The sequence below is a fragment of the Heterocephalus glaber genome, unplaced genomic scaffold (genome assembly GCF_053883595.1).
Source record: "Heterocephalus glaber isolate CG9 unplaced genomic scaffold, H.glaber_assembly_v1.0 deba00000546, whole genome shotgun sequence".
In the NCBI taxonomy this organism is placed as follows: domain Eukaryota; kingdom Metazoa; phylum Chordata; class Mammalia; order Rodentia; family Bathyergidae; genus Heterocephalus; species Heterocephalus glaber.
The window spans coordinates 40172523-40197252 of record NW_028258147.1 but is presented as its reverse complement, the minus strand read 5'-3'; the positions used below and the strand labels follow the sequence as shown (position 1 = coordinate 40197252).

The 24730-nt window shown below is 37.7% G+C and overlaps 1 protein-coding gene across 12 annotated transcripts in view; it reads left to right on the top strand.

Annotated features, from left to right (window-relative positions):
* Nucleotides 1-24730, top strand: part of Kif27 (kinesin family member 27) — a 145432-nt gene that overhangs the window by 35115 nt on the left and 85587 nt on the right. For all 12 annotated transcript variants that reach the window (XM_087204771.1, XM_087204772.1, XM_087204768.1 and 9 more), the window contains one exon: nt 15166-15309. In XM_087204771.1, the coding sequence (XP_087060897.1) occupies nt 15166-15309 (144 nt within the window). The remainder of the gene's footprint in view (nt 1-15165; nt 15310-24730) is intronic.

Below are 24730 nucleotides of genomic sequence, written 5' to 3'. Positions count from 1 at the left end.
CTGCAGAGTGAGCTTGGGCCAAATCAAAGAGTTTAAGAGTACACCCTGGATGATGCAGGGTGGGCTATCGTGAGGAAAGCCATGATAGTGAGCTCTTCATGGCATCTGTGTCCTTTTATGCTGTCCAAATTGCAAGGAAACCTTCAAGAATATATATATATATGTATGTATGTATGTATATTCAGAGGCAGTGCTGGGATCCCATGCCTCAGGGATGGGATGTCAGGTCTAGGTCATCCTATTGAAAATCTGCTTGAGTTCTCCTAAGAAGACTGTGTACAGCACTTTGGGAATTGTTCCCATGTGTTCCAGGATCTTGTAATTAATAAGTGATGCCTCCTTCCCCAGCCAGCTTTGCCATGCCCTAATCTCCTATGTCATTTCCCCTGAGAGACACAAATCATCATAGTAGGGTGCTGAGGGAATGGAGGTCTCTGTCTTCTATAGCTTCTTCAAGCAGGAAGAGGCTATAGACTCTACCTACTGGGATTATGTGCTGTACAACTACATTGGGGTGCTGTGGCTCATTGGCTGGGTTGAAGAAAGAAAAAACCTGTCAGAAAACAGTGAGAAAAGAGTTAATGACCATTGAGCTGCCTGTTTGATGGAGAAAGAAACTCCACTATCAACCCAAAGATGAGGAACAGGTCAGAGTTTCATGTTTCCTGTAGCAGCACTGGAGTCTTGCTTTTTGAAAACGCGAGTCCTCGTGTCTTCTAGACGTTCACAGGAGTAGCTTTCTCCTTTTAAGTGATCAGTTCAAGTGGGACTGGCTTTATTTATTTATTTATTTTTCCCATTAAGTTTATTGGTACATTTTAGGTATAAAATACAGTTACATTCATCACTGGGATCTTGTACCTTTACATGAGCATCTTGGTTCTTTCCCCTCCCCCTTCCCCTGCACTCCCTTCTCCCCCTCCACCCTTCCCTATTTGCAAAGACTTTGTTTTCATTTTTTTCCTTTTCTCATATTTTTTCTTTTCCCTTTTTTCCGTTCCCCTACCCCTCCCACTTCCCCTGCTCCTTTAGACCTTTTCTTCCTGTTACACAATATCATTTATACATTTTTTAAATTACAATATCAAGATCTAGGAGACATTACCACAGATTTCACAGAATTTAAAAGGATATAGAAAGCATATTTCAAAAATCTGTTTTGAAATAAATTTGACAACTTCTAAGAAGTACCTTGGAAGACAAATTAATGAAACTAACTCTGGAGGAAATATAAAATTTGAATAGCACCTATTAAAGAAAGTATATTCCTAGCTTGAAAACCTACCTATATGACAACAGCAGGCTCATAAACATTTTAACTGATAAATTATATGAAACAATTAAAGCAGAAAAAAGAAGGAACACTCCTCCCCTCATTTTAGGAACTCAACATTGTGCTAATCCTGTAACTGGATAAAGATAATAGAAAGAAGTATGAACATAAAGAGAAATTTGTTTAACAAAACAATTAGAAGTCAGATCTGGCAGTATGTAGAAAGTGGTTTTGTTATAGGGATGGCAGTGTTGGTTCAGCATCGGAAGATCCACCCCCAAAAGTCATCATTTTAACAGAGGAAAGGAAAAAGCCATATGATCCTGTCACTAGTTGGAGAAAAAGTATTGGACTAAATTCCACAGCTGTTCATGGTAAAAGCTATCAGGAGACTAGAAGTACAACAGAACCTTCTCAACAGATCAAAGACATGTACTCCATACTTCCAGTGAGAACGCCTTATATGAATGGAGAAGGTACAATGCTTTCTCCTTAAGGTGGGGAACAAGGGCAGATATGCCTACTCTTTATCTGACTGGCTTTATTTTAAAAAGATGTGTCCAGTTATCTGTCTCTGCCACCTTTATTGCAGTGGGTGTGGCAAGGATCACTGATTTTGGCTTTGATTGGTCTGCCGGTGTTCCCTCTCTCCAAGTGTTTACAAGCACTTGGTCTCCAGGGTGGACACGAGGTGGTCCTTCTGGGACAGGAGCTGGGAGGACTCTGTTTCCATACATTTAGATAGCTTGTTATAGTTGGCCCAGATTGATGAGATATTTAAGAGTCTCATCGTAGTCTCTGGGTCTACTATCATGTCAGACAATAGACATGGCCTTCCATATAACATCTCAGATGGGCTCAAACTTGGCCCAGTGTTTGGAATGTTACAAACCCTCATGAGTGCTATTGGTAGCAATCAGAGCCAGGACTCAGATGGCTCTGGCAAAGTTGTGGCAGAGCTCACTTTAGGGTCTGGTTGGCTCTCTCTACTTTTCCAGAAGATTGAGGCTGCCAAGTTGAATGGAGGTAGTCCGTTCTTTCCTTCTCTCTTTCCTTCCTCCCTCCCTTCCTTTCTTTCTTTCTTTCTTTCTTTCTTTCTTTCTTTCTTTCTTTCTTTCTTTCTGTCTTTCTTTCTTTGTACTGTATTCCTAAAGTCTTTGCTACCTCATGAGTTTTTTTGAGAGGTAAAAGAAGGACCATTGTCACTGTGGAGGGACTGGGGTAGTCCAAATCTGGGAATGATTTCTTTAAGAAGCACCTTGACTACTTCTGTTGCCTTTTATGAACAAGAAAGGCTTCAGTTCGGCCTGTAAAGGTGTCAATCAGAACCAACATCTGTTTAAATCCTCCACATAGTGGCATATGGGTAAAGTTTAATTGCCAGTCTTCCACAGGGTATGTTCCTCTTCTCTGTACATAATATATTAAAGGAGGCAGTTTGGGATTGCCCAGGTAGGCACAGAGTAGGCAAGCTTTTATTTTTTTTTGCTGCAATATATATATTTTAATTCAAAGTGAATCAACAATAATACACCATAAATTCTTATTTTGATACTCCTCAAAATAGTCACCTGGAAAACCTGCTTTTTGTGACAAAGTACAGAAAGAAGGCTTGGTCACATTTAAATCACTGAGAACTAGAGAGAAATACTATCACAAACTGTAATAGACATTACATCCATAAAAATTTTCCCAGTCCTTATTGTAATAATGCACAGTGCACTTGCCACATGGGAGACTAGTGTAGCATAGAAGTAAAAGGAAAACAAACAAATCAAAGAAAGAAAGCCACAAGTCTAAAATTGTTGAACAGTTAACAGTTCAAACTTAGTAATCAAATCTATACCATTGAGTTCATGAAAACAAGTCTTCCTACCCCTTGCAGTGTATGATTTAACTTTTACTCAACATAAACCAAGTTAAAAATTAGCAGTAGAGATTAAAAAAATGAAAAAGTAACAATTAAACATCCTGAATGAAAGAAAGAAGACCTAAGATCAAGATATCTGATTAGAAAAAACTATTTGTAAATTAAAATAGTATGCAGATATGCAACTTGGAAATCATGCAGTGTTTTATTTAAGAAACCATCAAAACCAAAAGAAACTGATAAAAATGGTTTTAAAGAGGGTACATGTCCAGATTCCCTTTTCCATATGCTAAATTTAGACCTTAACAGGAATTTAAAATTTTTAATTAAGTTTTAGCTTAAACATTTTATTAAAAAGTCCACAATTCAAAGTAACTAACTGCAATCTGCCTTTAAAAAACATTATTATTGGGGTATGAAAATGTTGACCTTTACCACTTTACTGTCAATTTCACAAGACTGCTTCAGTCTTGGAACTTACATAGAGAAAATACACTATTTTAGGGAGGAAACATGGCCCTGAACAAAAAGAAAATTGTGCCAGTTTTGTACCTGTTGTGATATAATCAATCTTTTGCCCTTGGAGTTTTGGAAACATCTGTTGCCAGCACTGATTCTTTTCCAAGAAGTAAGCTGATACCAGTAATCTCCTGGACCATATAAATAAAATTAGAAGGCTGTGGAGGGCAGCAAATTACTTAAATAGTGACTCAATATTCATGTGTCACCTGTAAATAATCTTTTAAATTAATCTTAGTCTACTTCTTTTTTATGTGTATTATGTATATGTATATACTTCTATTTATATAATATAAAATGCATAGAATTGATTACTAAAAACACTGAAACTTGCGGGGAAAATTAAGTCCTTCATTTTCAGTGTGACTAAAAATGTGCTGCTGTTTGTTATTTTATGATCTAATACTGTAATTTTTAAAATCAATTTCAGGCACATTTATTTCATTGATGATTATTAAATAAAACACTGCTGTGTTAATGGAGTGAAAAAACAGTTTATTCATTAGTAGCTTATTGTCAACGCTGTACTAGAGGTGAACTAGTGGTATGCAATTCATTTACTAAAGAAATGCTGTAAATCCAAAACATTTGGAGTTTTACACTCAAATGTTTTGTACTGTTTATTCCAGTAAATGCTGTAAGATTATATTCCAGATTTTTAAGGAAAAAAAGTTAAGTCAAGCCTGCAAGGATACAGCCTTCTCAAGTGTTTACAATGCCAGTATGAAAATTTTAAAAAGTTAAGTTACATTGATACATCCAAGTTTTTTGTATGCAGTGATGAACACAAACATTAATAGAGATAAAATTCTGATGCAACTAACACACCCCAAAATAACATATGCAGTTATTTTCCATCATTTACAATACAGTAGTTACAGTGACACTCCAAACAGAAAAGCAAAGTAAAATATCAAAACCCCAACTTCTGTTTCATGTAATTAGACTTATACAGAAATTGGAAAGCTAAATAACAACTAGTTAATCACCTAATTTGACAGCTATCTGAAGTGGCAGTTGTTATATAGCAGCTTATATATAATACATTCAAGATGCATGATATAATTTATTACTTGCCTGTAAGCTAAAACACAGCCTCAGTTTAATGCTTTTCCGTAAATTCCACCTCTATACTACAATATACTTGAATTCTATGCAAAAAGTAGCTACCTTTTATATAGGAAATGGATGATTAAGTCTTTGGTAATGTAAAAGCAACTTCATTTAAACATCACCACCAAGGGAGAAAGAAAAAGGAAGGGAAAAACCCAAGACACACTTTCTAGGGAAAAAAGCATGTAATTTCTGTCCCTGATGGAATGTGTTAAATAAGCAAATACCACCAACAAGCAAAACAAGTACTACAATGTAAAAATTCTTTAAAAACATAACCAAAAAATGAAAATCCTCTCACATGCATGAATGAAAAATTGCACACAAAGAACTCACATCTTTTCAAGCTTCAGTAGTAAATATTCTGCTATTATTAAATACTGCATGGTTTGCCCAAGCTAAGATGAAACCACATCATGAATTAATGAGTATTTTGCATTTCTTTCATTATCTCAGAGTAGGCAAGGTTTGCACACCTGTCAGGTCTTTGCTACTAGTCCTAGTCCTGTTAAAACTCAAGTGACCATTTTCAGTGTAGCATCTCTTCCCATATTGAAGGAATTATGAAGTGTTTTTATAGCCTTCACTGTGTACCTTGAGGAAGGACCAGTTTGTTTTCTAAATACCACCAGAGTTTCTTTTTCTTTTTGGTACCGGGCGTCAAACTTGGGACCATGCGGTTGCGAGGCAGGAGGCAGAAAGCAGAGTTTCTTTTTAATTAAACTCAGAGTTAAACATTTGGCCTTCAAAGTGACCCATAAGTAGATGAGTAATGAATTTCTAACTAGGGGTCCCTTTGCCCTCCCCAACTATGGCAATAGACCCAGAGGAGAGTTTTCCAGAAAAGGAAATCAGAACAAATGAGTCTCCCCTATATGAATAAGCAGTCAAATTATCTCACCTCTGACATCTGTGATTACCCAGGTTTCCTTGGAGGAGATGGTAATATCTGTGGACAAGGAAATTGCAGGTTCCCCTGGGCCTCTTATCAGAGCAGGAAATGACAGTTCTGCCTGGCCTAGCCTGTCTCTGGGAGCGGGGACAGTCAGATCTCCAATGACACAAGTCAGGCACATTAGCTGTCTCACATTCAAAGCAAGGCCCAGACAGAGGTTTGGGGCAATCTCATGCCCTCTTGTACTTGAAACAGGAACTCTTTCCCTGGTTGTCCCCCTAGATGACTTGGGTGGATTTAAGGCATTGCCAATTGTGACAGTTATCCCCTTAGCCTTTTTCTTCTGTCCCTCCTGTGGGTCCTGCTTGTTGAACACGGAAAAAGTCGTATCCACAATTTGACCATAGGTGTCTGTGGATTCATCTGAAGTTTTTGGAGTCTATGTCAAATATCTGGGGCTGATTGACAGATGAAATGATGTCCCTGGTGTTTCTACCTCCCTGGAAGATGGATCTATATTAGTGTATTTATGAAAGACTCAACACACCTGTTCAGCAGCTCCCTGGTAAGAGCAACTAATATATCAGACATCATTCTTAGTTCCAGTTTGGTTCTTTAGAAGGGGAAATAACCTTTCTCTGGTGGTTTCTTTTCCCCTTTAAAGCACATTATTCATTTGCATAGTTCCTAGCTTCTTATACATCTGTAACTTAAAAGGGGGCATGATTTATAGGCCTGGGGACTATAAGGAGGAGGTAGAAGAGACTTCCCAGTATCATCAATCAGATCAGAGAGACCCACATCCCCTGAGAAATAAGTGTAGGTTCCAGGACAGAGATATCTGTCTCTTAGTTTTTGAGCCTTTCATGCTATAGGGTCTCAAAAGCCTGTACATAAGGAATTTCATTCCTTCGTTCTACCTTTTATATTTTAGCAGAAATGCTGTAACTAGAGAATAGTCTCAAAATTTAAAGTATCATCTAATACCCAATGCTCACCACTTCTCAGTTTGTACTGAACTCAAACTATATTGCCACAGTAGATAAACTGTTCCTATTTTAGATTGTCAGGATCAAACTTTTCCCACTCATCAAGAATATGGCCTAGGGCCGGGGATTTAGCTCAGTGGTTCTGCTGCCCGCCTCACAAGTGCAAGGTCCCGAGTTCTATCCCTGGTACCAAAAAAAAAAAAAAAAAAAATGGCCTAGTGATGAAGCTGGTGAAACCTGCGTTGTGGAGAGGTTCAAAGGGTTTCCCATTGGAATGGCTAGGGGCCTATAGAGAGGAGACAACTAAGTCTTGACTCCTTGGGATGGCATCCTATGCAGAAGGATGAGACCTAAGGATGCTAAAGGGTGTTCCTTGTGAGGTCCTAACAGACTACACAGATGTCTCTGTCCAAACCTTGGGGCAATGCTGGCCTCATTTATGGAAGCACAGAAGAAAGCTCCAGGGGCCTTTTTGTCCATATTAGGACCCATTAACTCATTAGGGAGGAGGAGGGGAAACCTCTTGGCCTTAACTAATCCTTTAGTTAAGGGTGGAACTTCCCCAAGCGAAGATTCCATGTCTACTTAGTTGAAACCCTTGACGGCCCAATTTACATTTTGAATCCCTTGGTGACTCTACTTGTATTCTTAGCCCCTTGATGACTTAGTTGGGTTGTTTTTTTTTTTAACTTTTTCATTTTAACTGCATGTTTGCAGTTCACCCAGTTACAACTTGTTTCTTTTTTAAAATCCCCTCCCTCCCCCACCCCCATTTCTCCCTCCTCCAATTCCCTTATCCCATTTTTAATTCTTGTTGATATATTAGCTCACATATAGCATGTTATTTATTTATTTATTTATTTATTTTTGGTACGGGGGATCAAACTCGGGTCCTTATAGTTGCGAGGCAGGCAGCAGAACCACTCGGCTAAATCCCCGGCCCTGCATGTTATTTTTACATTAATTGAGGTTTTTAGGTTCCTGTACAAGGTATATCTTTCTTCTACTTTTTCCCCTTCTCCTCCTGCTCATCCCTCATATTTTTTCCTTTGGACCACTTCCCTATTGCAAGAGATCTACCTCTTTGTCCACTTCTATCCATCCTTTATTATTCTTTTTGTTTGTACTTTGCCTCACTCAAATGAGAGACAACATACAGGATTTAAGCTTCTGTGTCTGGTTTATTTCACTCAACATTGTATTTTCCACTTGCATCTACTCTCCTACAAATGTATCAAATCTGTCATTCTTTATAGTAGAATAGTAATATTCCATTATATATAGGCACCACATTTTCTTTATCCAATCGCTATGGCTTGTATCTAAATGTTCCCCCAAAACCTGATATGATCATAGGTGGGACTTCTCAGATGTGGCTGGATCTAGGGTGTGTGGTGATGGGATTCCCAGCATGAGTAAGGTTAAATTTTGTGACAAGGAGCATAAATTATGATCTGGATATATTTCACTCAAGCTTTTGTGATATACATTTGTAATGCTGGGATTAATGGTGGAATGCTAGGATTTAGAGTGCCCTTCCTTGGGTGTGAGTGCTACCCATTCTAAGGGCAGGTAGCCTGGTTAGAATGTAAGGAACAGAAAGAGGGCTGCTGCTGTTGTTTGCTGCTTTGTTACCTTCTGCCCACCATGGACTCTTTCTCCTCTGTGATGCCCCTCTGTCATGCCCCCTGCCTTGGACCCAGCCAACTGTGAACTAAAACCTCTACAAACTTTAAGCTACAGTAAATCATTCCTCCTTTAGCTTTAGGTGTTGGATATTTTGTATCAGCAATGCAAAAAGTGATGAAGACACCAATCATCTATTGATAGGTATACAGATTGTTTTCAGCATTTTTCTATTAGGAGTTGTGCTGCTATAAACATTGACACATATATATCACTGTAGTTTGATGTCTTAAGCTCTTTGGGGAAGATATCTAGCAGGGTGATCACTGGGTCATAAAAAATTTCTAATTTCACATCTTTGAGAAATCTCCATACTGATTTCTATAATGGTTGTACTAGTTTTGGGTTTTTTTTTTGGTTTTTTAAGGCAGGTCTCCCTTTGTAGTTCAGGCTGGCCCTGAACTCACTATGTAGCTCGGGCTGGGCTTGAACTTGTGGTGATCCTCCTGCCTCAGCCTCCCTAGTGCTGGGATTACCACGCCCGGCTCAGCAGTTGTACTAGTTTACATTCCCACCAATAATGAAGGAGGGTTCGTTTTTCATCACAGTCTTGCTTGTATTTGTTATGGTTTGATTTCAAAATGATTGCCATTCTTTCTGGAGTAGGGTGGAATCTTCATGTTGTTTTTAAAAAATTTTTTATTGGTATATTTTAGGTATGCAATATAATGACATTCATCATTGGAAATTTTCACCTTTACGTAATCTTTCTTAGTTCTTATTTTTTCTGCCTTTCCCTATCCTCCCTTCAACCCCTCCATCCCTCCCTATTTACAAAGACTTTGTTTCCATTTTTGCATTTTCTCATATTAATTCCATTCTCTTCTTTCATTTCCCCAACCCCTCACTCTTCCCCTTCTTTGCTCCTTTTCTTCCTTCACATTGTCTATTATACCTTTTAGTCCTTATTTACACTTTCAGTTTCTCACACTAGAAAAACTATTTGGTATTTACACATGTGTGTCCTATTTATTTCACTTAAGAGTATCTCCTCAATGTGCATCCACTTAGCTATAAATGTCTCTAGTTTCTCACTTGTTTTTGTATATCCTTCTATTGGTACATTTTAGGTGTACAACAGAATGACATTCATCATTGGAGATATGCACCTTTACATACTCTCTTGGTTCTTATTTTTCGCCCTTCCCCTGGCCTCCCTTCAACTCTGCCATCCCTCCCTATTTACAAAGACTTTGTTTCCATTTTTTCATTTTGTCATATTAATTCCATTCCCCTCTTTCCTCCCCTCTTTCCTCTTACGCTAGGAAAATTATTGGTGTTTCTGATAAATTATGCACATTATTCAACCCTTTTTTATTATGGATAGATTGGCTAAGGGGTGCTTTGAGGGGGTTCAGAATGCATTATGGGTATTTCCATTATTTCTTATGGGAAAAATAGTCTTGACTTACAACCAACTTGAGTTACAGCCCTCACGAATGAATTGAGTTTGTAAGTCAAGGGTCCACTGTATTTGATTCCCAAGTAGCTTCTTTGCCAGAGAGTCTGAGTGTTTATACCCCAGTAACTCCTCTGTTCCCTTCACCAGAACACTGAAGGTAACTTAGACTCAGGTTGTAAACATTCTTGCAGAGTCTGATCCAGTCCAAGATCTTGGGTTAGGATTCTTGCTGTCCCTCTCCCTGGGTGTGATGGTGGATTTAGCATAGAGGTTCACTGGCAATAAATTGTCCACTGAGTCAGGTTTGTTTCTTTGCAGTCAAATGAGCTACAGTAGTAACAGAAAATCCATTACAGTGGTATCTATCAGGGTAGGTAAGAAATAACATACCCTAACACCTTGTTTTGGGTCTCCCTTAGCCCAGAGAACAAATCCATGGTTACAGTGTAAGCATTTTAACAACCCAAGTCTTGACCCACAGTTAATGTATTCTAAATGCAGCGGCTGTGTCTTCTCTAATGGTGAAAAACAGCATTGAACACTAATTTTATAGAATCAGTTATCTAAAGCTCCAGAGGTTGGGGACCAAGTAGTGCTAGAGGGAGGAAGAGAAAAAAGGAAAAAAAATTTACATTCTAATAGGAAGATAGCAGGGGATCCTAATGATGGTAACAGTATTTTATATATTTGGAAGGAGATAACAAGAAAAACTGGGTACAGAATTGGTAGTGAGAAATGGAGACGAGAAAAGATTCTATGGCTGATATAAATATTAGAGAAAAAGTTAAAGGGAGACAAAAGAGGAGACAGGAAAGAAAAGAAAAATGGAGGCTGAATAAAACAGGAGAAGGAATTCATATGGAATATGAGTAAAAGTAGGAGGAATATAAAGGACAAGGGAGAATTCCCCTATTCTCTATACTGTATGGGGAGAAAGAAGGCAGGAAGAAGAGAAGCACACATACACAGACCCACTCACTGAAGAAGAAAGGGTAAAGTAATGGAAGAAAGGTCTGAAGAAAGTGTACAGAACAAGGGAAACAGCAAAGAATAAAAAAAATTTAAAATAAAAATGAGAAAATAGTACAATCAAATAAAGAATAAAAATGTTTTCTATTGTTTTGGCCATGTGGCTCTTTTCCTCAGTTTAGGATTATTGGGAAGCATAATGTGGCAGTCTGGCCCGAGAATGGTACAAGGTGTAGAGATCTGTTTACAGTCAGAACACAGCACCAATGTGAGCTTCCGGTCGTCTGTAACTCAGGCTGAACCTGGACTCTGACCACAGGAGCTTGGTCTGTTCACCAGCCCCTGCCTCTCAGCGGGACTCCCGGTCTGCTTTGCAGATGCCGGCGGTCTCCCATGACTGACTGTCACTGACAGTAAAACGGCTAAGAACAGTGAGGCTCTGCTTTTGTATACTCACATTCTCTTCATTTAAATTTTTAGCACTGTTTGTTCTGCTCAGGTCATCAGACATAAGGTTTTAATATGATTATATGTGCTGCGAAAGCGAGCACAGACATAGGGTTTAAAATTATCTGGATTTAAGCAAGGAAGGGTAGCGATCGTCTCAGGCTGGACGGAAGACAGGGAGGAAGTCAGCTTGGGAGTCAGCTAAAGCTGGCTTGCCCAGGCTCTCCTGGCCATTGCCCCACCCTGGCAAAAGCCTTGTGTGTTTCGCTTTAAAACAAATTTTTTCTCTTCCATGTGGGGAAGAGCCACTTTGCCAGTTAAAATAATTTAAAAAGAAAAGGGGTTCCTCCCTCTTGTTCTCCAAAATCATTGCCATAGCTCTCAAGGCCAGTTAGTAAAAAAGAAAAATATGGTTGCAGTTGATATAAGCTGTTGTCTGGCTGCATGATTCTGTGCAGACCCTAAGCCTATTTATCGGTGCCACCCACACCCAGTGTGGACCCCTCATCCTAGCCTCACAGCTTTAACCCCAGAATCACACCAGAACACATACTGAGAAAAAAAAGCCATTTACAAAACTGGGGTAAGTTTAAACCAGGTTAATTTCCAAAAATAAGAGTAACAAACAGACGCAGGGATGACAAGGAACACCACAAGAAATAAAATTTAAAAAGCAAAAAGAAAGGGAAAAAAAAGTCTGTTGTGGCTGGAAGAAAAACAAACACCTCTCATTCCCCTCCCTCATTCCCCACAGCCAGAAAAGCAGCAGATAGTTTTCTGCAGGCCGTGAGAAGATCCTCTGATTTCCCCGCCAAGAGGACAGAGTGAGAGAAGGAGGACCAAAGAAAAGCCTTAAGCCTTTGTGATATTTTCGTGAAAAACCAAAAAATGCACTCATTAGGCCTTACATCTCCTCCTGGCTAGATGTGCCAGATGATGTTACCAGAATCTCCTGGCTTTTGGTTCTTCTGGCTGGCCACACCAAATAATGTTACCAGGTAACTCCTAAAAGTGGCTTGGCAAATAAACTTGACCAGGTTTTGAGTTGCTTGCCTCTCCTTCTGGAGTTGGTTTCTAGGTTCTTCTCATCTCGAACAAAGAATTGAATAAAATGAACAAAAAACAGTAGCAAAGTTTATTTGAAAAAGTAAAAGTGAAGAGTGAGGAAGGAACTGGCTTTGCAGAGTGAGCTTGAGCCGAGTAAAAGAAGAAAAAGGAAAATAAAAGTACACTCTGGAAGAAGCAGGGCAGGTTATCATGAGGAAAGCAAGCTCTTTTCATCCGTATTCCTTTATGCTGTCCAAATCCCAAGGGAAGCCTTGAGAACTTCTACGTATGGGTCTGAGAGGTGGTGCTGGGATCCCATGCCTCAGGCTGTTGTCGGTTCTAGGACATCCTGTTAAAAACCTGCTCCAGTTTTCATGAGAAGTTCACAGGCAGGGCTCTGGAAACTGTTCTATGCTGCATTCTGGGATCTTGTAATTCACAGGTCACACCCACTTCTCCAGCCAGTTTTGCTATGCTCTAATCCCTATCTCAAGATAGTGCTGTAACCTTGGTTTTTTACTGCAAGTCAGTCATTAGCATACTCCACCTTCTTCTAAATACCTCTTAAAGACGTCATTCCTTTTTTTGGTTGTTTTGTTTTTATTAGTACATATCTGCTGTATATAATGATTATATTTATTGTGAGGAGTTGGTACATGTATATAACACATCTTAATTCTCCTTCCTTCCAGCTGCATTTCCCCTCACCCTTCCCTCTCTCCGTCTCTTTTTTCTTTTTTTCATATTATATGTCTTTTTGTTCTTTCTTTATATTTTGGGTTCCTCATAAGGGAAAGCATGCAATATTTAAGCTTGTGTGTCTGATTTATTTCACTTAACAATATGGTCTCAAGGTACATACATTTTCTTAACAAATGACTCAGGTTTATCCATTCGTCTCTTGATGGACGTATAAGCTGCTTCCAGCATTCATCTATAGGCATTGTAATTTGTGCTGCTATATATGTGCTGCCAAAGTGAGCACTAGTTGTGCCACTGTAAACATGGTTGTGCATGTATCACTGTAATATGATATCTTTAACTCTTTCAGAAAGATACCTAGGAAGGGAATAGCTGGGTTAAATGGGATTTCTTATTTTAGGTTTTTGAGGAATCTCCATACTGATTTCCATAAGGTTACATTATTTTACATTCCCACCATCAGTGAAGAAGGGTCCTTTTTTCTCACCATGTTACTTTTTCTATATTCAAAAATTTTAACACAAGAACAGTATATGAAGAGAATTATAGCAAACAGGTAAGCACTTTGTGTGTGTGTGTGTGTGTGTGTGTTTTGAGACAGGATCTTGTTATGTAATCCAGGCTGGCCTTGAACCCACTGTGTAGTCCAGGTTGGCCTCAAGCTCACAATGATCCTCCTGCCTCAGCCTCTTGAATGCTGGGATTACAGGCATATACCACCATGCCTGGTTTGAACACTCTTTTATAGTAAACAATAAACCAAATAAAATAAGTTACAAAGCATTTGTAAAAATATTTAAATAAATATGCAGAACCAAGAAATTGGAAATTGTATTTGAAACTTATCAAATAGACAATTAGTTGCCTGTAGAAAGAAAATATCAATTCGTAAAAATTATAGTTCTGGGGCCAGGGATTTAGCTCAGTGGTTCCACTGTGTGCCTCGCAAGCTCAACATCCGGAGTTCCATTCCAGGTACCAAAAAAAAAAAAAAGAATTATAGTTCTGTCTTTCAGGACCAACAGGACCATAGGTCCCTTCCTCATTTGGGGACATAAGAGTCCCCAGCAGGGCTGAGGAGGGACTTCCTCATAGTCCCGCCAAGCAGTTGTGGAAAGTCAAGGCTGCCCTCAGACGAGGGTTCAGTGCAGAGTCTTCATGCCACATCACCTCTGGAAAAGTCACACATTTATTGCATTTTATGGATTAAGTCTTATTTGTAATCTGAACATTTTACAAAGGAACTACTCATTTTTGGCTTTCCGTGTAGCTTTGTAGAAAGAGTACAGGCTTTGAATCCATATAGGCCCTGGGACTGAATCTCAAGGGCTTGGTTCATCTATTGTATCTTCTTGGGAAGAGATTTTAATTTCATGGGTCCTTTCTTCATGAGAAGTTATTCATTTATATTCAGTGAAGTTTTTTTGGAGACGGTCTCACTGTGGAGTTCAGGCTGGCCTTGAACCTGCAGTGATCCTTCTGTTTCAGCTTCCCAAGTGCTGGGATTACAGGTGTGCACCACCACGCCCAGTTTACTCTACGATTTAAAAGATACCAAGTATCTGGCATAAAGTAGATCCTTGACAAATAATTTTCTTTCTGTTTATTTAATTTAAAACTTGTTTAATAATTATTTGTATATCCCAAGTTTTTACTTAAAAACACACAAAATCAAACCAAGAAATAAAATTGTTTAGCCATATTGAAGGCTTCAACATTTATCTCCTATATCTCCTTGAAAATGTACAAAATCTACAATCCTTATATTGTGTAGGTCACTTTGGAAAATATAATCTCTTTGACTTATAAAAACTCACATTAAAATATCATGAGAATTGTAGCAAACTTGTAAAAATCTTATAGAATGTACTCTAGAATCTAGGTAATTGGTTTTCTGCAGGAAATAAAAGTCAGGAAAATCTTCCTGTCTTTGTGGTAATTAATTCCTGTGTTCTAGAAATGATTCCTATGTTTCTGCCTTAGAAACAAGGAAAAAATTGAAATAAAAAGGAAGAAAAAAAATTAAAAGCCATTGTCAAACTTTGTCAAACTGCCATTAAGTAGGGCCAGGGATTTAGCTCAGTGGTTCCACCGCCTGCCTCGCAAGCACAAGGTCCTGAGTTGGATCCCCAGTACCAAAACAACAACAACAACAACAACAAAAACTCCCATTAAGTCTGTTTTTGTGGCATTATATGGGTCCTCTCAAATATGTTCTGTGGTGCATATCACTGTGCTTTCCATCCTTGCCAGTGTGCTCTCGCTGCTGATGAAGTAATATTTAATCAGAAGGAACTAGAAGTGAAGGAACTGAAGAATCAAGTACAGATGATGGTACAAGAAAACGAAGAACATGTTGTATCTTTGGAAGAAGCACAAAAAGTGAATAGATTACAGGTAGAATTTCTTAATTTATCTAGCTCTATAAATGTAGCTCCTAACTAAACAGTAGCATTTTAAATGATTAATGGGTACATTTACAAAAGTATATTTCAGTTGATAAGTTGTAAACATGGACACCAGACAAAATTATAGTAAATTATACATTTCACAAAAGAAGATAATACACAGGAACTTAACTCACTAATCAAATTGTAGTTATCTTGTATCCATGCTCCTCCTTCAGTTGTTTGCTGAAGTGGTAGGGAGTGTGGTGCAGAGTTGGTGTGGAGAACTGGGACTGTAGCTTAGTGGGAGAACACTTGCCTGGTATACATGAGGCATGGGTTAGACAGATCCCCAGCGCTCAAAAAACAAACAAAAAAACACAAAAAACCCCCCATGGAATATGAAACATGTAATTTTTTTTTGGAAACATGTAATGTTTTAATGTATTAGATTATCTTCTTATATCTCATGAGTGATTTGCTCTTTAACTTAGTTAAAATTTCCAAACTCTGTTTCTTTGCATTCCTATTCTTAGCAGAGATTGCCTGAAGTATAATATTTAATATACCCCTAAATATTATACTCCTTGGTGGTGATTCCCCCAGTCCCCAAAGAGTTACTGTCATTTAAAGTCTTTAGCTTTCTATCAGGGACAGTGCCATGAGAAATACTATAATATGATCCAGCAGGAATTAGATTTGGTTTTGATTTTACTTCGTTTTGGTTTTTCTTAACCCTTCTAATTGTGTGTTTCTTTTATTTTTAAATTTTTAATTGATAATTGTACGTATTTATGGGGTACAGTGTGTTAATTCAGTACATGTATTGAATGTGCATTTATCAAATCAGGATAATCAACATTTTCATCTCTTTATAAATTTATCATTTGTTGATATTCAGAGCCTTTGAAATCCTTTTTTTTTAGTTCTTCATAAAATATATTCCAGACTTTTGTAAACTTTAGTTATGCTCCATGCTGTAGAACACTAGAGCTATTTTCTAGTGTACAGATAGTAATTTTCCTTACTTACGGATACATTATGGCATTTCAGTACATGTACCAATGTGTAAATGATCAGATGAGGGAAGCTGGGATATCTGTGACCTCAGACATACATCATTTCTTTGTGTTGAGTATGTTCAAAATCCTTTATATTAGCTATTTTGAAATCTTCAGTTAATTATTTTTATTATTATTTTTATTAGTACATATTTGTCATACATAGCGATCACATTCATCATAGGGAATTTGTAACTGTACATAATATATCTTAATTCTCTTTTTCCCATTCCTCTCTTCTCCCTTCAACCCATCCCCCTTCCCCATTTATAAAAGCTTTGTTTCCATTTTTTTCTTCCATTCTTTTTTACTCCTTTTTCTTTTCCTTCCCTTTCCCCTCCACCCTCCCTCGTTCCCCTTCCCGTTTGAATAAGTCCTTCCTACTTCCCAATATCTAGCCTCCATTTTGATCCTTATTTACACTTTGGGTTTCTCACACAAGAGAAATAATATTATATTTAAACTTGTGTTTATCCTTATTTATGGCGGAGTAGTGCTTTATTGTGTATTATTAACACATTTGCTTTATCCATTCATTTTTGATGGGAATATGGTCTCTTTCCAAGATTTAATTATAAATTGTGCTGCTATAAACATAGGTATGCTTATAACACTGTGATGTGATGCTTTTAAACTCTTCTGGGAGGATGCCAGGAAGGATGGCAGATGAGTCAAATAAAACCTCTAGTTTTAGTTTTGAGGAATCTACATACTGAGTTCTATAGTGGTTGTACCATTTTACATTCCCACCAACATTAGGAAATTGTTCTTTTTCCCCACAGCCTTGCCCGCATTTGTTATTGGTTGATTTCTTGATGATAGCTGTTCTTTCTGGAGTGAGATGGAATCTCAGTGTTGTTTTAATTTGCATTTCTAGATTGACTAGTGATGTTGAGCATTTTTTAAATATATTTATTTGCTATTTGTACTTCTTCATCTGAGAAGTTTCTGTTCATTTCAGATGCGTATTTTTAGATTGGGTCTTTAAATTTGGGAGGTCTGATTTTTTTAGTTCTTTGTATATTTTAGATGTTAGTCTTTTGTCTGAGGAGCTAGTTAAAGTTTTTTGTCTCACTCCTTGGTTTGTCTCTTCACTCTGCTCATGGTTTCTTTTGCTGTGCAAAAGCTTTTTAATTTGATGTGGAGTCATTGATTTTTTGGTAATATTTCCTGTTCAGTTGGGGTTTTGTTCATAAAGTCTTTGCCTACACCTGTGTCTTCAAGAGTTTTACCTATTCTGTCTTCTAGCAGATTGTTTCTGTTTTAATATTTAGATCTGAGATCCATTTCAATTTTAGTTTACTGCATGGTGAGAGATACTGGTCCAGGTTTAATATTTGGCATGTGAAAAGCCAATTTTCCTAGTAACATTTTTTAAAGAGGCCGTCTTTCTTCCAGTGAAGATATTTGGCCCCTTTATCAAAGTTAATGTAGCTGAGTGTGCTTGGCGTTGTTTCTGCAGCTTCTAATCTGTTCCTGTGATCCTCAGGTCTGTTTCTTTGCCAGCACCATGCTGTTTTTATCATGGTAGCTTTGTAGTATAACTTCAAATAGAGGATTGTGATACCCCGTGCCTTGGCTTTTGCTATTCTAAGTCTCTTCTGTTTCCATATGAATTTTAGAATTGTTTTCTCTAGTTCTCTGAGGTATTGGTATTTTGAATGGGATTGTATTAAAGTTTGGAAGTATGGCCATTTTCACTGTATCATGACTTTAGAGTGCTGGTTTTGTGTTCATGAATTTATTCAGGTGTTCTTTTCATGGAAGTATCTTATTTCTCTATCAGTTTTGAAAGTTACATTAATCTGAGTTGGAGGTTGTTTTCTTTTAGGGCTGAAATACTTTACTCAGTACTCTCCTTTACTTGAGTATTTGTGTTGAGAAGTCTGCTGTGATTCTGATGGGCTTTCTTTTACAGGTGATTTGTTTCTTTTCTCTAAAAGCTTTTAATATTCTGTTCTTGTCTTGAATTTCTGGAATCTTGACCATCATGTGTTTTGCTGTAGACTTTTTTTGATCTTGGGTAATTACAGTTATATATGCCTCACTTATTTATATGTCAAATTCTTTTTTCATGGTTGGAAATTTTCTGCCGTTACTTCTGTGCATAAATTTTTTATGTTGTTTGTACTGTTTCCTGCTTTTTCATTAACTCCAATCAATCTTATGTTCTTCTTCTTTGCATCATCTAGCTCCTGCTGCATTGATTTTTTGTGGCCCCTTGTATTTTTAAGACATCTTTGCTTTCATGGTTGCTAACTGCAATCCTGTCTTCTATATCTGCTTTTCTGTCCTCACATTGGCTCATTCTGCTGCTGTATACTCTCAATGGAGTTTTTAATCTCCTGAATATTTGTTTGAATCTGTTTCATGGGTTCCACTTCTTTCCTATGTTAGGCCTATAGTATTGTTTATCACCCTTAGACAATCTCAGTCTTGGCACACCTGGAAGAACAACTGATAAGAACAACTGTGTCACCTCGGCTAAAGTAGTACAATCAGCAACAACAATAGCATCAAATACAGCCTAGAAAATGACAAACTGTGTAACTATTAATTTACCTCCTTTAACTGTATGAACTAGATGTGTGGTTATATAATAAAATCTAAAACAAACCAGAAAATTGTATACAGTGAATATGCCTTCAGTATGGTGATTTTACTCTCAGGGGAGAAAATTTAAAAGAGATTAGGGAAAAAATAGAGAAATTGAGGAGAGGAAGAGATTAGAAGCAAGGCTGGAGAACAAAGGAAGATTATACAAACTTTGGGAAACTGGTAAAGAAAATGGAGGAAGAGAGAAGGAAGAAATAAAAACAAGAACAGAAGAGAACAACAACAATAAAAAACAAAACAAAAAGAAAAAAGAAGAAAATAAGAGGAAAAAAAGTTCACTTCAAAGTGTGTCTTAGCTGTCACTGGTGGACAGAGCCCAGATCCGTGTTGGTTAATCCCAATCAGCCAGCCATAGATTTATGTTGAGGTAGTGGATAATCCCAGCAAGCTGTAGCTTTAATTCTGAATCTCAGGCTGGTTTCTGGCTTTAAGGCTAGAACCCATTTTGTTCACCCTGCAACACCCTGTGTTCCTCCTACTGGCTTGAATTTGGCTCCTTGACCTCCTACTGATGTGAACTCAGTTCTGCCTCACCCTGATGGAGCCAGCCCACAGCTTCTCTGAGTTCCAAGCTCAGTTGGCCCTTCTCCAAGATGGCTGTTGGCCAATTGCCCTCTCCTGGAGGAGTGTTTTAACCCAAATAATTCACTAGCTGCTGTAGTCTACTGTGTGGACTGCCCCATTCCACTGGCGCATTTCTCTGTGGAGGTCTCTGTGGTTGCCAGGGGTCACTGTGGGTCTGCAGGTTTGAGTCAAACTTCCCATGCAGTGAGTCAGGGCTCAGGGAGAAAGTGCCGCTTGCCACCTCATTCTTCTTCATTGAAGCCTCTCTCTTCACTCTCCCCATGGGTTTCAATTCTTGTTTCAGATCCTTCCTGGGTCCCAGGGACCCACTTCCCTCCCTCTTCTCTTCTCTTCCCGACATTGGCTATATTCCAGTGCTTGAACACCAAATATTGGAGAGGCTGTTTCCCTGCTGTTTACCATTCTGCCATCTTCCTGGAAGTCCCTTTGAATAAAATCTCGTTGTCTATAATTAAGGATAATTTGATCTTGTCCTTTCCTAATTAGGATGCCCTTTATATCTTTCTTTTCTTTTATTGCAGTGACTGAAATTTTTTATATGATACTAAATAAGAGTGGTGAAAGTGGGCATCCTTGTCTTACTCCTGATCTTAGAGGGGACTTTTAGTTTTTCCCTGCTGAGTATGATATAGGCCATGGGCTTTTTTCAGTATAAAATACAGTTACATTCATCATTGGGACCTTGTACCATTACATGAGTATCTTGGTTCTTATTTTTTTCCCCTTCCCTTGCCCTCTCTTCACCCCCTCCACCCTTCCCTATTTGCAAAGACTTTGTTTCCATTTTTTTCCTCTTCTCATATTTTTTCCTTTCCCTTTTTTCCCTTCCCCTACCCCTCCCAATTCCCCTGCTCTTTTAGACCTTTTCTTCCTGTTACACAATATCAGTTATACATTTTTAAAATTACAATATTAAGATCTAGGAGACATTACCACAGATTTTACAGAATTTAAAAGCATATAGAAAGCATATTACAAAAATCTTTTTTGAAATAAATTTGACAACTTCTAAAAAGTACCTTGGAAGACAAATTAATGAAACTAACTCTGGAGGAAATATAAAATTTGAATAGCGCCTATTAAAGAAAGTATATTCTTAGCTTGAAAACCTACCTATATGACAACAGCAGGCTCATAAACATTTTAACTGATAAATTATATCAAACAATTGAAGCAGAGAAAAGAAGGAACACTTCTCCCCTCATTTTAGGAACTCAACATTGTGCTAATCCTAAAGCTGGATAAAGATAATAGAACAAAAAAGTATGAACATAAAGAGAAATTTGTTTAACAAAACAAACTACTGAAAGTCAGATCTGGCAGGATGTAGAAAGTGGTTTTGTTATAGGGATGGCAGTGTTGGTTCAGCATTGGAAGATCCACCCCCAAAAGTCATCATTTTAACAGAGGAAAGGAAAAAACCATATGATCCGTCACTAGTTAAAGAAAAAGTATTGGATTAATTCTACAGCTGTTCATGGTAAAAGCTATCAGGAGCCTAGAAGTAGAACAGAAACTTCTCAACAGATTAAAGACAAGTACTCCATTCTTCCAGCAAGAATGCCTTATATGAATGGAGAAGATACAATGCTTTCTCCTTAAGGTGGGGAACAAGGGCAGATATGCTTACTCTTTATCTGTCCGTTAAACTTTGAAACCTAGTCCCCAGCAAAATAGTCTGACAATAAAACGACACAACTAGGATAGGATTGGCACAGCAGAAGCAAAATCTTTATGTGTAGATGAAATGATCATCTACAGAGAAAATACTAAGAAATCTCTAGGAGCCCCTAGAACTTGTACTTGAATTTAGCAGGATTAGAAAACACAAGGTATATATAAAAATTCAGGTCTGTGTATACTTGCTATAGATGAAGAATTGGATACTGAAATTTAAAAGTTATGTAGGAGAACAAAGGACCTAGAAAAGTTAAAAACAAAAACAAAAACAGTGTTGGAAGACGTTTAGTACCTAATTTTAAGACTTCTTCTAAAGCTACAGTAATCAAGGCAGTGTTGGTGTAAGGAAAGACATAGAGATCATTGGAATAAAACAGAGAATCTAGAAATAGAACCACACATATATGGTCCACTGAGTTTTGAAAGATTATTTAACATTAGCATTTTATAGAATATAAAGTCAATTCAAGAGCCCAGGAAGAGATAGTGTTTTCAGCAAACGGCACTAGAACACCTGGCATCCATACAAAAAATAATTATCCTCAATCCTTTTTTTCCATACATGAAAATAACTTGAAGGGATCTATGAACCTAAATAAGAAAGCCTAAAAGTATAAAACTTTAAGAAGAAATTATAAGGGAAAATATTTATGAATTCAGGGTAGGCAAGAACTACCTAGGATACAAAAAACATGATTTATAAAAGAAAAAAATTGATAAATGAGATTCCATCAAAATTTAGAACTTTAAATGACATCATTAAAATGAAAAGTAGTCCTTAAACAGACCATATTTACAATACATATAACCTATAACCAGAATATATAAAGAATTCTTAGAGCTCATTAATAGAAAACCCAATTAAAATGTAGACATAAGAAGATGATAAATAGCCAGTATAGCACAAGGAATGGTGTGCAACTGTAGAATCAGAAAAATATTAATCAGTACAATAATAAGATTGAATTATACACTCATTAGGGAGATGAAGTTCAAAGTTTTAAAAGCCTTGTCATGACTTTTTCTTTTTGTTCCATTCTCCCCCTTTGCGTTTAATTTGTCACGCCCAATGGATTCATTCTGCTGGGTTTCCTGGGGTTGTGATCCTCATTGTCTTTTCCTAGGGTATTGTCTAAAATTTTTGGGAGTGCTGGTTTGGTATTCATGAAGTTCCTGAGGTGCTCTTTATCATGAAAGTATCTTATTTCTCCATCAATTTTGAAAGATAGTTTTGTAGGGTACATCAATCTGGGTTGGAGGCTGTTTTCCTTTAGGGCTTGAAATACATCACTCCAAGCTCTTTTTGCCTTGAGGGTTTGCATTGAGAAGTCTGCTGTGATTCTGATGGGCTTTCCTTTGTATGTGATTTGTTTCTTTTCTCTCACTGCTTGTAGAATTTTGTTCTTCTGTTGGATTTCTGGAATCCTAACTATTATATGCCTATGTGTAGATTTTTTTTTTGATTAAGGCTACTTGGAGTCCTGTATGCCTCACTTATCTGTATGTCAAGTTCTTTTCCCCTTCTTTGGAAGTTTTCTGCCATCACTTCTGTGAACAGTTTTTTTATGTCATCTGCACTCTCTTTCCTCTTTCTTCATTGACTCCAATCAGTCTTATGTTATTCTTCTTTGCATTGTCTAGCAGCTGCTGGATTGATTTCTCGTGTTCCCTTACAATTTTAAAGCAATTTTTCTTTTCCTGGTCACTAATTGCAATCTTATCTTCTATATGTGAAATTCTATCCTCACATTGGTTCATTCTGCTGCACCGACTTTTGATGGAGTTTTTAATCTCTTGGACATCTGTCTGTATCTGTTTTATGGATTCCATTTGTTTCCTATGTTGGGATTCCGTCATGTTCCTCAGATCCTCTATTTTTTTATCCGTGTCCTGTCTAGATTTATTAATCATGTCTTGCACCATGAGCAAAATCTTTGCTGTTATCTGAGTAATTATTTATTTCATTTTTCCCAGATCATCTTTTGTTGCCAGTTCAGTGAGTCCAGGTGTTTGAGTATCAGATTGTTCCATCTCATTTCCCTTTGGGGTTGCTGTAGGTGATCCAGAAGTCTGTTTTTGAGACTTGTTTATGTGTCTTCTCATTTCTACGGGAGGGGGTGCTTCTGGTGCCCATGTGGCTCACCTTCTCTGCCCTAGGAGCTTGGGATGGCAGCGGGGGAGCTTCCTTCCAGGTTCTGGGACCGGCTCAGCTTCTCTGCCCTAGGAGCCTGGATTGGAGGTGGGGAGCTTCCTTCTGGGTGCTGGGACCAGCTGAGCTTCTCTGCCCTAGGAGCCTGGGATGGAGGTGGGGAACTTCCTTCTGGGTGCCAGGACAGGCTGAGCTTCTCTGCCCTAGGAGCCTGGGATGGAGGCAGGGAGCATCCTTCCGGGTGCTGGGACCGGCTGAGCTTCTCTGCCCTAGGAGCCTAGGATAGAGGCAGGGAGCCTCCTTCAGGGTGCTGGGGAGGGCCATGGGCTTTTCATATACAGTCTACTGTATTGAGGTACATCCCTTCTGTGTCCTATTTTTTTGAATGATTTTTTTCATAAAGAGATGTTGAGTTTTATTGCATGCATTTTCTGTATCTGTTGAGGTGATCCTTTTGTATGTGTGTGGGTTTGGTGTACTTCGGATAGAACCCAGGACCCTAGGCATACTAGACAATAGCTGTACCTTTTAGCTGTATCTTTAGCTTGATCATATGATTTTACTTATCATTTTATTACATTAAATTTATCAGTGTTACTGCATTGAAGCATCCTTGGATCCCCAAGATAAATCACACTTGATTGTTATATATAATCCTTTTTATGGTGGGGGAAGAACCCAGGGTTTCATGGATACTAGGCATCTGCTCCACCATTGATTGCAGTCCCTAGCCTGTGTGTAATCTTCTAGATGTACTATTAGATTTGATTTGGAAGTATTTTGTGGAGAGTTTTTGCATGCATGTTCACCAGGAATATTGTTATATAGCTTTTTTGTTTTGTCTTTTTGTCTGGTTTTGGTATCAGAGTAATGCTGGTCTTACAGAATGAATGTTAAATGTTTTCATTTTCAACATTTGAAATGGTTTTAGAAGAATGGCATTAATTCTTTAAAAGTTTGGTAAAGTTCAGCAGAGAACCCATCTGGTTCTGGATCTCTTTTTTGAATGTCTTTTAAAATTAATGCTTCAGTTATATTGTTATTGGTGTGTTCAGGTTTTCTGTACCTTTATGGTTCAGTTTTGGTAGGTTATATGTGTCCAGAGATTTATTCATGTCTTTTAGGTTTTTTACTTTGTTGAGTCATAAAAGTCCCTCATAATCCTTTGTATTTCTGTGGTGTCAGTTGTAATGTCTTCTTTTTCATCTCTGATTTTATTTTTATCTTTACTCTTTCTTATTGTTAGTCTGCTAAAAGTTTGTCAATTTTATCTTTTCAAAAAACCAACTCTTTATTTTTTAATATAATTTTTATTTTTTATCTTTTTAATATTTTACTTT